Source organism: Cherax quadricarinatus, unplaced genomic scaffold (genome assembly GCF_038502225.1).
Source record: "Cherax quadricarinatus isolate ZL_2023a unplaced genomic scaffold, ASM3850222v1 Contig2989, whole genome shotgun sequence".
Lineage (NCBI taxonomy): Eukaryota > Metazoa > Arthropoda > Malacostraca > Decapoda > Parastacidae > Cherax > Cherax quadricarinatus.
In genome coordinates, this window is record NW_027198015.1 from 21,554 (window position 1) to 35,865 (window position 14,312).

General features: G+C 38.7%; 1 protein-coding gene across 2 annotated transcripts in view; it reads left to right on the forward strand.

Annotated features, from left to right (window-relative positions):
- The window catches only part of LOC138851956 (probable phospholipid-transporting ATPase IIB), a 49,189-nt gene that overhangs the window by 21,493 nt on the left and 13,384 nt on the right, over positions 1-14,312 (forward strand). For both annotated transcript variants that reach the window (XR_011391500.1, XM_070081524.1), the window contains exons 7-9: positions 30-250; positions 831-997; positions 3,394-3,594. Coding sequence is in view for 1 of the 2 variants with exons in the window: in XM_070081524.1 (XP_069937625.1) it covers positions 30-250; positions 831-997; positions 3,394-3,594 (589 nt within the window). In the remaining variant the exon portion in view is untranslated. The remainder of the gene's footprint in view (positions 1-29; positions 251-830; positions 998-3,393; positions 3,595-14,312) is intronic.

The window sequence follows — 14,312 nt, forward strand, 5'->3', positions numbered from 1 at the left end:
CATGATCAACGTGAAAATGTCTTCCACAGGAAGGAAAACAGGCATCCTTAGCAGCAGACTTCAGCATTGAACAGTTCCAGCACATCGCTAGACTCTGTCTAGTACACGGTCGTAACTCGTACAAGCGCTCGGCGGCACTCTCTCAGTTTGTGATGCACCGAGGCCTAATCATATCCACCATTCAAGCAATATTTTCTTCCATCTTCTATTTTTCCAGTGTTGCTCTGTATCAAGGATTCCTCATGGTTGGGTGAGTGCAGTGTTGTACACCCTTAGAATTTTATGGCTTTATATTTTCCATAGAATAGTGTGTATTAAGCTTTCCTTCAGAATCTCCTATAATGTATATAGCCTGTTATTAAATGTCACAATAACAACACAGCTCCTCAATATGTTAAAAATTAAAGTTGGAGATTCTAATAAATGGTGTTCACTTATTATTTTTTTTAATAATGGCTATCTCCCATGGAGGCAGGGTGACCTGAAAAAGAAGAAATGTAAAGTTTTTCTTCTTTTTACATTTAGTAATTTTATACAGGGGAAGGGGTTACTAGCCCCTTGCTTCCAGCATTTCACTCGCCTCTTTTGACATGCATAATCACTGATAATTTTTTTTTTCAATGAACCAGCCAGATCCCACCAAGGCAGTGTGATCTAAAAACAAAAATGAAAGTTTCTCTTTTGAAATTTATTAATGTATACAGGAATGGTTACTAGCCTCTTGCTCCCAGTATTTCAGTTACCTCTTATGACACGCTTGGTCACTGATAATATATTAACTTATATAAATATGGCACTTCACTTTACATAGTTTTTGTGTGCATTTTCAGGTATGCTACCTTCTACACCAACTTCCCTGTGTTCTCACTGGTCCTGGATCATGATGTCTCTCCAAACATAGCTCTCACCTACCCTGAGCTCTACAAGGATCTCACAAAAGGAAGATCTTTATCTTATAAGACTTTCTTTGTATGGGTGCTCATTAGCATTTATCAGGGTATGTAAAAATCTATTTAAACTGTCTAAAAGGCCACAGGTATCATGAGCCAACAAAATGCCTTTGTGACATGCCTATAACCAGTTTAAATCATTTCAGGGTTTCTGACGTACTAGTATGGCTTATGCACCAGGGTTTTTGACGTACTAGTACGCCTAAATTATAGCGCCCTCAAATCTAGTGAGAGAAAGCTGGTAGGCCTACATATGAAAGAATGGGTCTATGTGGTCATTGTGCACAGTATAAAAAAAATCCTGCAGCACACAGTGCGTAATGAGAAAAAAAAACTTTGACAGTGTTTTTGCTTTAAAACAGCAACTTTGCACTGTATTTTTGTATGGTATTTATGATGATATTCTAGTTTTCCTGGTCTCATTTTATAGAACGGAAGACATATTATAGAAATTGAGATGATTTTGATTGCTTTTACAATGAAAAGTACCTTGAAATTGAGCTCAAAGTAGCAGAAATCTTCGATTTTTGCCAAAGTTCAAAAGTAAACAAATCATGCTATGCATCCAATACACTTCAACTGGTGAGTCTAATATTCTCTCACAAGTGCACTGATATTATTTATACCATTTCTACACTAATGCAGTAGTCTGCATAACAGTAAATCTTCTATTTTTTTGGGAGAATAAAAATTCAAAGTGGAAAGCAAAAGAATGTAAGAGGGGCCTGGGGACGTGACTAATGAACAGATGAAATGTTATTTTAGTGCCAGGAATGTCTTTCTTGTTTATTCTGAACTCTATTTGGAAATTGGCATCTTTTGAAATTTGTGTGAAATTGGCAAAATTGCTAAATTCTGACCACTTTATTGGATAGTTGAAATCGGTAAATGGGTGGTTTCTTGTACTCATTCGATAGAAAAAATGGAGTTCTAGCGAAATAGTTATGATTGTTGTTGACTAGTGCACTGGAGTTGGCCGAAAATAGAGCTCAAATTGGGCAAAATTGCCGATGCGTAAACACCGTTGAGACTGCTAACTTCACGAGAGCATAATTCTGTAAGTTTTCCATCAAATTTCATACTTTCGGTGTCATTATGATCGGGAAAAGATTCTCTATCTTTTCACAAGAAAAAATAATTTTTTTTTTTTTTAAATTTGTCGACCCTGAGAACAAGTCTGGGAGAGGGCCTGTCGACCCTGAAAGAGTTAAGGATTATTCTGTTCTCACAGCCAGTGGGAGACCTACATTTTTGGGGCCATGAAGCTTCAACTGTTATGAGGGCCCCTTCACAACCCCTTCTCATACACTAGACCCAAAATTTTTAAGCGTTGTTTACTAAAGTCACTTCTGGGGCCCCTCTGGGATTAGGGGCCCCTGAAGCTTAAGCCCCATTAGTTTCACAGCAGATCCACCCCTGCTCATAGCCCAACCTGGGGCCAGGCTTGCTTGTTGGCTACTTGTCCCTACTTATTCCCTACATAAGAAATCACTGATAGAAATAGCATTGCATAAAAGAAATTTACAAATAGTGACTTATCATAATCAAGGAATACTGTATTTAGTGCAACAGTTTAAGGAATATAATGATTATTTTATTGCCATAAATATATTCAAGTAGAGACTAATTCTGAAAACTATTTACAACAGAAAACATTAGAATATTTAAATTTTTCTTTTGTTAACTTTCATGCCTTTGCCTTCATAACTGGGGAAAACAAATGCATGTACAGTCCCCTCCCTTTATCAGAAACCCTTGGGGCCAGCAGTGTTTCGAATTTCAGCATGAAGGTGGGGTCTAGGCCAACAGGCCTACTGCAGTGTTCCTCCTTTCTTATGTTCTTATGTACCCATGACACCAATCATACCCAGCTCTTCCCACTCATATATTTGTCCAATCTCTTTTTTAAAGCTACCCAAGGTCCTGTCGAAGGTTAAACCTTGGGTAGTTTCAAATTTAGGCTGGATAAATACATGAGTGAGAGGGGTTGGATTTGCATGGGACTTGCATGTGAGTAAATAGAATTATCAAAGCTTATTACTTAGGTACCATTTAAAATTGAGTTGGGCAAATATTCTGTTAGTGGGATGGATTGTGAAGGACCTGCCTAGTATGGGCCAGCACGCCTACTGCAGTGTTCCTCCTTTCTTATGTTCTTATGACACAACTGGCGATGTTAGAGTTATATATTGATGGCTGATGCTCCACACTAGACGAAAAAACTTTGGTTTTTGGACCTTTTCGAATTTCAGAATTTCGAATAAAGGGATGGGGACTGTATTATGATTTACTTATTCTTATATTCTAATTTACATCCTTATGTTCTGATTAGCATCCTTATACATGTATTCTGATTTGCATCCTTATATTCTGATTTACATTCTTATATTCTGATTTACTTAAGCTTTATATTATGATTGACATCATCCTTGTATTCCTCTAGGTGGAGTACTCATGTATGGTGCAATGTTGCTGTTTGAGGACGAGTTGATTCATGTTGTGAGCATCAGTTTCACTTCACTCATCCTGACGGAGTTACTCATGGTGGGTCTGACAGTGCGCACCTGGCATCCCCTCATGATTGTCGCACAGTTTCTCTCACTCGGCTTCTATGCCTTATCAATCATCTTTATGCATTACTTTGGTGAGTATTAATTAATGTTTAAGGACCTACTATTGTACTGTGATAATTCTTAACTAGAATGTGCATCAAAAGTTATTTAGCAAAATATGAAGAATGTACTTAGCGTAAGCCTTAAGCAGTACAGTGCATATTATAGGTCCTCCTTGACTTGCAATGCTGTTACGTTCCAACGAATCCATAGTAAGTCGAAAATATTGTTAAATTCGAATGTGAATATTTTATTTTTTTATTTTCTATTATCACACTGGCCGATTCCCACCAAGGCAGGGTGGCCCAAAAAAGAAAAACTTTCACCATCATTCACTCCATCACTGTCTTGCCAGAAGGGTGCTTTACACTACAGTTTTTAAACTGCAACATTAACACCCCTCCTTCAGAGTGCAGGCACTGTACTTCCCATCTCCAGGACTCAAGTCCGGCCTGCCGGTTTCCCTGAACCCCTTCATAAATGTTACTTTGCTCACACTCCAACAGCACGTCAAGTATTAAAAACCATTCGTCTCCATTCACTCATATCAAACACGCTCACACACGCCTGCTGGAAGTCCAAGCCCCTCGCACACAAAACCTCCTTTACCCCCTCCCTCCAACCTTTCCTAGGCCGACCCCTACCCCGCCTTCCTTCCACTACAGACTGATACACTCTTGAAGTCATTCTGTTTTGCTCCATTCTCTCTACATGTCCAAACCACCTCAACAACCCTTCCTCAGCCCTCTGGACAACAGTTTTGGTAATCCCGCACCTCCTCCTAACTTCCAAACTGCGAATTCTCTGCATTATATTCACACCACACATTGCCCTCAGACATGACATCTCCACTGCCTCCAGCCTCCTCCTCGCTGCAACATTCATCACCCATGCTTCACACCCATATAAGAGCGTTGGTAAAACTATACTCTCATACATTCCCCTCTTTGCCTCCAAGGACAAAGTTCTTTGTCTCCACAGACTCCTAAGTGCACCACTCACCCTTTTCCCCTCATCAATTCTATGATTCACCTCATCCTTCATAGACCCATCCGCCGACACGTCCACTCCCAAATATCTGAATACATTCACCTCCTCCATACTCTCTCCCTCCAATCTGATATCCAATCTTTCATCACCTAATATTTTTGTTATCCTCATAACCTTACTCTTTCCTGTATTCACTTTTAATTTTCTTCTTTTGCACACCCTACCAAATTCATCCATGAAACTTCTCTTCAGAATCTCCCAAGAGCTCAGTGTCATCAGCAAAGAGCAACTGTGACAACTCCCACTTTATGTGTGATTCTTTATCTTTTAACTCCACGCCTCTTGTCAAGACCCTCGCATTTACTTCTCTTACAACCCCATCTATAAATATATTAAACAACCACGGTGACATCACACATCCTTGTCTAAGGCCTACTTTTACTGGGAAATAATTTCCCTCTTTCCTACATACTCTAACTTGAGCCTCACTATCCTCGTAAAAACTCTTCACTGCTTTCAGTAACCTACCTCCTACACCATACACCTGCAACATCTGCCACATTGCCCCCCTATCCACCCTGTCATACGCCTTTTCCAAATCCATAAATGCCACAAAGACCTCTTTAGCCTTATCTAAATACTGTTCACTTATATGTTTCACTGTAAACACCTGGTCCACACACCCCCTACCTTTCCTAAAGCCTCCTTGTTCATCTGCTATCCTATTCTCCGTCTTACTCTTAATTCTTTCAATAATAACTCTACCATACACTTTACCAGGTATACTCAACAGACTTATCCCCCTATAATTTTTGCACTCTCTTTTGTCCCCTTTGCCTTTATACAAAGGAACTATGCATGCTCTCTGCCAATCCCTAGGTACCTTACCCTCTTCCATTTTATTTTTTTTATTATCACACTGGCCGATTCCCACCAAGGCAGGGTGGCCCGAAAAAGAAAAACTTTCACCATCATTCACTCCATCACTGTCTTGCCAGAAGGGTGCTTTACACTACAGTTTTTAAACTGCAACATTAACACCCCTCCTTCAGAGTGCAGGCACTGTACTTCCCATCTCCCGGACTCAAGTCCGGCCTGCCGGTTTCCCTGAACCCCTTCATAAATGTTACTTTGCTCACACTCCAACAGCACGTCAAGTATTAAAAACCATTTGTCTCCATTCACTCCTATTAAACATGCTCACGCAAGCCTGCTGGAAGTCCAAGCCCCTTGCACACAAAAACTCCTTTACCCCTTCCCTCCATCCTTTCCTAGGCCGACCCCTACCCCGCCTTCCTTCCACTACCGACTGATACACTCTTGAAGTTATTCTGTTTCGCTCCATTCTCTCCACATGTCCGAACCACCTCAACAACCCTTCCTCAGCCCTCTGGACAACAGTTTTGGTAATCCCGCACCTCCTCCTAACTTCCAAACTACGAATTCTCTGCATTATATTCACACCACACATTGCTCTCAGACATGACATCTCCACTGCCTCCAGCCTTCTCCTCGCTGCAACATTCATCACCCATGCTTCACACCCATATAAGAGCGTTGGTAAAACTATACTCTCATACATTCCCTTCTTTGCCTCCAAGGACAAAGTTCTTTGTCTCCAGAGACTCCTAAGTGCACCACTCACCCTTTTCCCCTCATCAATTCTATGATTCACCTCATCTTTCATAGACCCATCCGCTGACACGTCCACTCCCAAATATCTGAATACATTCACCACCTCCATACTCTCTCCCTCCAATCTGATATCCAATCTTTCATCACCTAATCTTTTTGTTATCCTCATAACCTTACTCTTTCCTATATTCACTTTCAATCTTCTTCTTTTGCACACCCTACCAAATTCATCCACCAATCCCTGCAACTTCTCTTCAGAATCTCCCAAGAGCACAGTGTCATCAGCAAAGAGCAACTGTGACAACTCCCACTTTATGTGTGATTCTTTATCTTTTAACTCCACGCCTCTTGCCAAGACCCTCTCATTTACTTCTCTTACAACCCCATCTATAAATATATTAAACAACCACGGTGACATCACACATCCTTGTCTAAGGCCTACTTTTACTGGGAAATAATTTCCCTCTTTCCTACATACTCTAACTTGAGCCTCACTATCCTCGTAAAAACTCTTCACTGCTTTCAGTAACCTACCTCCTACACCATACACCTGCAACATCTGCCACATTGCCCCCCTATCCACCCTGTCATACGCCTTTTCCAAATCCATAAATGCCACAAAGACCTCTTTAGCCTTATCTAAATACTGTTCACTTATATGTTTCACTGTAAACACCTGGTCCACACACCCCCTACCTTTCCTAAAGCCTCCTTGTTCATCTGCTATCCTATTCTCCGTCTTACTCTTAATTCTTTCAATAATAACTCTACCATACACTTTGCCAGGTATACTCAACAGACTTATCCCCCTATAATTTTTGCACTCTCTTTTATCACCTTTATCTTCCATACATTTATTAAATAATTGCACCAACCACTCCAAAACTATATCCCTACCTGCTTTTAACATTTCTATCTTTATCCCATCAATCCCGGCTGCCTTACCCCCTTTCATTTTACCTACTGCCTCACGAACTTCCCCCACACTCACAACTGGCTCTTCCTCACTCCTACAAGATGTTATTCCTCCTTGCCCTATACACGAAATCACAGCTTCCCTATCTTCATCAACATTTAACAATTCCTCGAAATATTCTCTCCATCTTTCCAATACCTCTAACTCTCCATTTAATAACTCTCCTCTCCTATTTTTAACTGACAAATCCATTTGTTCTCTAGGCTTCCTTAACTTGTTAATCTCACTCCAAAACATTTTCTTATTTTCAACAAAATTTGTTGATAACATCTCACCCACTCTCTCATTTGCTCTCTTTTTACATTGCTTCACCACTCTCTTAACCTCTCTCTTTTTCTCCATATACTCTTCCCTCCTTGCATCACTTCTACTTTGTAAAAACTTCTCATATGCTAACTTTTTCTCCCTTACTACTCTCTTATTTCATCATTCCACCAATCGCTCCTCTTCCCTCCCGCACCCACTTTCCTGTAACCACAAACTTCTGCTGAACACTCTAACACTACATTTTTAAACCTACCCCATACCTCTTCGACCCCATTGTAGCTACAACTAGAAAGTGATCTGATATATCTGTGGCCCCTCTATAAACATGTACATCCTGAAGTCTACTCAACAGTCTTTTATCTACCAATACATAATCCAACAAACTACTGTCATTTCGCCCTACATCATATCTTGTATACTTATTTATCTTCTTTTTCTTAAAATATGTATTACCTATAACTAAACCCCTTTCTATACAAAGTTCAATCAAAGGGCTCCCATTATCATTTACACCTGGCACCCCAAACTTACCTACCACACCCTCTCTAAAAGTTTCTCCTACTTTAGCATTCAGGTCCCCTACCACAATTACTCTCTCACTTGGTTCAAAGGCTCCTATACATTCACTTAACATTTCCCAAAATCTCTCTCTCTCCTCTGCATTCCTCTCTTCTCCAGGTGCATACACGCTTATTATGACCCACTTCTCGCATCCAACTTTTACTTTAATCCACATAATTCTTGCATTTACACATTCATATTCTCTTTTCTCCTTCCATAACTGATCATTCAACATTACTGCTACCCCTTCTTTTGCTCTAACTCTCTCAGATACTCCAGATTTAATCCCATTTATTTCCCCCCACCGAAACTCCCCTACCCCCTTCAGCTTTGTTTCGCTTAGGGCCAGGACATCCAACTTCTTTTCATTCATAACATCAGCAATCATCTGTTTCTTGTCATCCGCACTACATCCACGCACATTCAAGCATCCCAGTTTTATAAAGTTTTTCTTCTTCTCTTTTTTAGTAAATGTCTACAGGAGAAGGGGTTACTAGCCCATTGCTCCCGGCATTTTAGTCGCCTCATACGACACGCATGGCTTACGGAGGAAAAATTCTTTTCCACTTCCCCATGGACAATAGAAGAAATAAAGAAGAACAAGAGCTATGTAGAAAAAGGAGAAGAACCTAGATGTATGTATATATATATGCATGTGCGTGTCTGTGAAGTGTGACCAAAGTGTAAGTAGGAGTAGCAAGATATCCCTGTTATCTAGTGTGTTTATGAGGCAGAAAAAGAAACCAGCAATCCTACCATCATGCAAAACAGTTACAGGTTTCTGTTTCACAGTCATCTGGCAGGACGGTAGTACTTTCCTGGGTGGTTGCTGTCTACCAACCTACTATTTATAATGTGATAAATAAGTAAATAAGTAAATGCTGTCACTTAATAAGTAAATAAACTAATTATATATAGAACTTTCTTCGGTCCAGAAGGCTGTTCAAGTGTCGCTACGGAACGAATTTATTCCCATCAGGAATAATGTAAATTAGATTAGTCCATTTCAGACCCTCAAAAATACACTTATAAAAGCACTTACAAAAATACACTTACATAATTGGTTGAGTTGAGAGCAGTTCGATTTTTGAGGTTCCACTGTACCAGTATTGAAAAGTAAATACAGGAGGGCCCCGCTTTACGGCGTTCCGCTTTACGGCGTTCCGCTAATACGGACATTTCAAATTATGACCAAAACTCACTATACGGCTCCCCCCACCTGACTTTCTAATACGGTCACCGTGCCCCACCCTGTTTGTTTACATTCTCCATGAGCTCAGTAAGCACTAAGTCTCTCCATTTTGTCTGGAAACTCCAAAATTTCAAATGTTTTTAAAAGTTATTTCATATTTTATATATACTCTGATAATTATACTTATGTATACCTGTACCTAAATAAACTTACATACATCGAGTCATTTAAATGTCGTATATTACGTTAATATACACATTTTCATTAATCCATCCATGATATTTTTTTCAAAATTATATAATAAACACGATGCATAACATATAAATAAGATAAATACACCCCACAGTAGAATAAATAAACAAATGTGAGATGTGAGCAGACGACTTGCACAAGTGGTGATAATAACAATACTGAGTCTCATTAAATGTCGTATATTACGGTAATATACACATTTTCATTAATCCATCCATGATATTTTTTTCAAAATTATATAATAAACACGATGCATAACATATAAATAAGATAAATACACCCCACAGTAGAATAAATAAACAAATGTGAGATGTCGTAGCAGACGACTTGCACAAGTGGTGATAATAACAATACCGAGTCTCATTAAATGTCGTATATTACGGTAATATACACATTTTCATTAATCCATCCATGATATTTTTTTCAAAATTATATAATAAACACGATACATAACATAAAAAGATGATAAATACACCCCACAATAGAATAAATAAACATAAATATAAGATGTGGGAGCCACATAACTTGTACAAGTGACGGCAAGAATAACATTTTCTCTAATCTAACATAAGAGTAAATGTGTTACTGGGGGTAACTTTAGAAAATTATTCCTTTCGTATGTATGTAAGTAAGTTTATTCAGGTATACACAAATACAGTTACATAGATTATCATACATAACAACATACGTGTAGAGAACCTAGGATAACCCAAAAAAGTCAGTGTGACTTATTTCCATTGCCTTCACTCAGAGCTTCATTTCTTCTCAAAATGATGTTACATGAGAATGGGAGTGTTCTTCTTTATTAATTCTACCGTATCAATGTAGAGACAACCTGTACACAATGTAACTTGTACACAAACCAGACGTGTACATTTCGTTTGTTTACAAAACTTACCTTCCCCTGGTTTGTTTACATAACTGCGCCTGCCCCCTCTCATGTATTCATTCTTTCTCTCTCTCATTTATTCGTTTTATCTCATTTACTTACTCCTGACCCTACATTAAGACTACAAATATTTTAAGGTAAGTAATGAGTGAACTGTATATACATTTTATCGCTCTGGGATGCTTAAATATCATAGAATAGTATGTGTGGGTGGGGTGGCCTGGTGAGGCTATTACAATACATACCACACTTGATTTCTTACAATAAATACTACTTGTCTCACCCTAGATTAAGACTATAAATATTTTAAGGTAAGTAATGAGTGCACTATGTGTGTATTGTACCTTTTTATTGTTTTTTGATGCCTGGTTCTATTGCTAACTTAATATATGTTAGTGTAAACTTGTTATCTAGTGTTTGTATGCATTTATAAGTGGAAAAAAAGGGTGTTCCACTTTACGGCGATTTCCGCTTTACAGCGGTAGCCTGGAACCTAACCCGCCGTATAAGTGGGGCCTTCCTGTAAATGAATACAAGTTACGGACTTGCCGCTTTCATACTGGGTAATTATCGTAAGTTTCATCTCCAAAGTAATTGCTTTTGCACCATCATAAAGTTGAAATATCATAGGTCGAGGAACAGTTGTAGTCATAGCCAAGCCTTGGTTTGCAAAGTTGCATGTAGCTCATTTGCTCACTCAATGCATCTTTCTAAACAATGTTTTAGTTGACTTTGCTGTGGATATTGTCTCATTGAACTACAGTGGATAAGGCTAATACCAACCCTCCATATAATGGCCCTCTATAACAGACGGAGCAAAATCGACTGGATCAATCAATTTGGAAAGATTAGACGAAGTCCATTGGTTACTGATTTAACCATTATTGTGACAATCAGGGCAAAAACATAGTCTTCTCTGTCTACCACAATTTCCATTACTTACCATTTGCTCCTTTCCCAATCAATTACTTATATGGAGGGGTTACTGTTGTGGTTTGCAGCTTGCAAGCCAAGTCTTAGCTACATCTGGTACACAGTACTATACAGTGGACCCCCGGTTAACGAACTTTTTTCATTCCAGTAGTATGTTCAGGTGCCAGTACTGACCGAATTTTTTCCCATAAGGAATATTGTGAAGTAGATTAGTCCATTTCAGACCCCCAAACATACACGTACAAACGCACTTACATAAATACACTTACATAATTGGTCGCATTTGGAGGTGATCGTTAACCGGGGGTCCACTGTATAGTATACAGTATTCAAAATATCTAATACATCTTTGGCAATATTTTGTGAGGGAGCTTTAATCATCATATGGTCATTCTGTGAAATCTAAGTTCCGTTAATTTGTTATCTTTCATTGTGGTTTTAATTTGTATTTATGTTTCTTGGATCAAGAGAGCCTCCACCAACACCAAGGCACTGCCTCCTTGAAGAGTCTTCCACAGTAGTTGTAAGGCCAACCAATTTGCTAATTTTTTATTACTGCATTTTATCAAATATTTTCCCCTTTTTTTTAAAGTTTTTCTTAAATTACCAAGTTATAGTATCCTGCAGTTTAGTTGATGTTTTTGTAATCATAAACATAGTGTTATTTTATACTTTATCTAAGGTTTTCACTCACTCCAAAAGGACTTATTCAGAATTATTTGTCAGCTAAGTATGCGTAAGTTTTATCATGTAGAAATCAAGATTATTATTATTATTATTATTATTATTATTATTATTATTATTATTATTATTATTTAGGTAGTAGGTTGGTAGACAGCAACCACCCAGGGAAGTACTACCGTCCTGCCAGATGACTGTGAAACAAAAACCTGTAACTGTTTTGCATGATGGTAGGATTGCTGGTTTCTTTTTCTGTCTCATAAACACGCTAAGATAACAGGGATATCTTGCTACTCCTACTTACACTTTGGTCACACTTCACAGACACGCACATGCATATATATATATACATACATCTAGGTTTTTCTCCTTTTTCTAAATAGCTCTTGTTCTTTTTTATTTCTTCTATTGTCCATGGGGAAGTGGAAAAGAATCTTTCCTCCGTAAGCCATGCGTGTCGTATGAGGCGACTAAAATGCCGGGAGCAATGGGCTAGTAACCCCTTCTCCTGTATACAATTACTAAAAAAGAGAAGAAGAAAAACTTTATAAAACTGGGTTGCTTAAATGTGCGTGGATGTAGTGCGGATGACAAGAAACAGATGATTGCTGATGTTATGAATGAAAAGAAGTTGGATGTCCTGGCCCTAAGCGAAACAAAGCTGAAGGGGGTAGGAGAGTTTCAGTGGGGGGAAATAAATGGGATTAAATCTGGAGTATCTGAGAGAGTTAGAGCAAAGGAAGGGGTAGCAGTAATGTTAAATGATCAGTTATGGAAGGAGAAAAGAGAATATGAATGTGTAAATTCAAGAATTATGTGGATTAAAGTAAAGGTTGGATGCGAGAAGTGGGTCATAATAAGCGTGTATGCACCTGGAGAAGAGAGGAATGCAGAGGAGAGAGAGAGATTTTGGGAGATGTTAAGTGAATGTATAGGAGCCTTTGAACCAAGTGAGAGAGTAATTGTGGTAGGGGACTTGAATGCTAAAGTAGGAGAAACTTTTAGAGAGGGTGTGGTAGGTAAGTTTGGGGGTGCCAGGTGTAAATGATAATGGGAGCCCTTTGATTGAACTTTGTATAGAAAGGGGTTTAGTTATAGGTAATACATATTTTAAGAAAAAGAGGATAAATAAGTATACACGATATGATGTAGGGCGAAATGACAGTAGTTTGTTGGATTATGTATTGGTAGATAAAAGACTGTTGAGTAGACTTCAGGATGTACATGTTTATAGAGGGGCCACAGATATATCAGATCACTTTCTAGTTGTAGCTACACTGAGAGTAAAAGGTAGATGGGATACAAGGAGAATAGAAGCATCAGGGAAGAGAGAGGTGAAGGTTTATAAACTAAAAGAGGAGGCAGTTAGGGTAAGATATAAACAGCTATTGGAGGATAGATGGGCTAATGAGAGCATAGGCAATGGGGTCGAAGAGGTATGGGGTAGGTTTAAAAATGTAGTGTTAGAGTGTTCAGCAGAAGTTTGTGGTTACAGGAAAGTGGGTGCAGGAGGGAAGAGGAGCGATTGGTGGAATGATGATGTAAAGAGAGTAGTAAGGGAGAAAAAGTTAGCATATGAGAAGTTTTTACAAAGTAGAAGTGATGCAAGGAGGGAAGAGTATATGGAGAAAAAGAGAGAAGTTAAGAGAGTGGTGAAGCAATGTAAAAAGAGAGCAAATGAGAGAGTGGGTGAGATGTTATCAACAAATTTTGTTGAAAATAAGAAAAAGTTTTGGAGTGAGATTAACAAGTTAAGAAAGCCTAGAGAACAAATGGATTTGTCAGTTAAAAATAGGAGAGGAGAGTTATTAAATGGAGAGTTAGAGGTATTGGGAAGATGGAAGGAATATTTTGAGGAATTGTTAAATGTTGATGAAGATAGGGAAGCTGTGATTTCGTGTATAGGGCAAGGAGGAATAACATCTTGTAGGAGTGAGGAAGAGCCAGTTGTGAGTGTGGGGGAAGTTCGTGAGGCAGTAGGTAAAATGAAAGGGGGTAAGGCAGCCGGGATTGATGGGATAAAGATAGAAATGTTAAAAGCAGGTGGGGATATAGTTTTGGAGTGGTTGGTGCAATTATTTAATAAATGTATGGAAGAAGGTAAGGTACCTAGGGATTGGCAGAGAGCATGCATAGTTCCTTTGTATAAAGGCAAAGGGGATAAAAGAGAGTGCAAAAATTATAGGGGGATAAGTCTGTTGAGTGTACCTGGTAAAGTGTATGGTAGAGTTATAATTGAAAGAATTAAGAGTAAGACGGAGAATAGGATAGCAGATGAACAAGGAGGCTTTAGGAAAGGTAGGGGGTGTGTGGACCAGGTGTTTACAGTGAAACATATAAGTGAACAGTATTTAGATAAGGCTAAAGAGGTCTT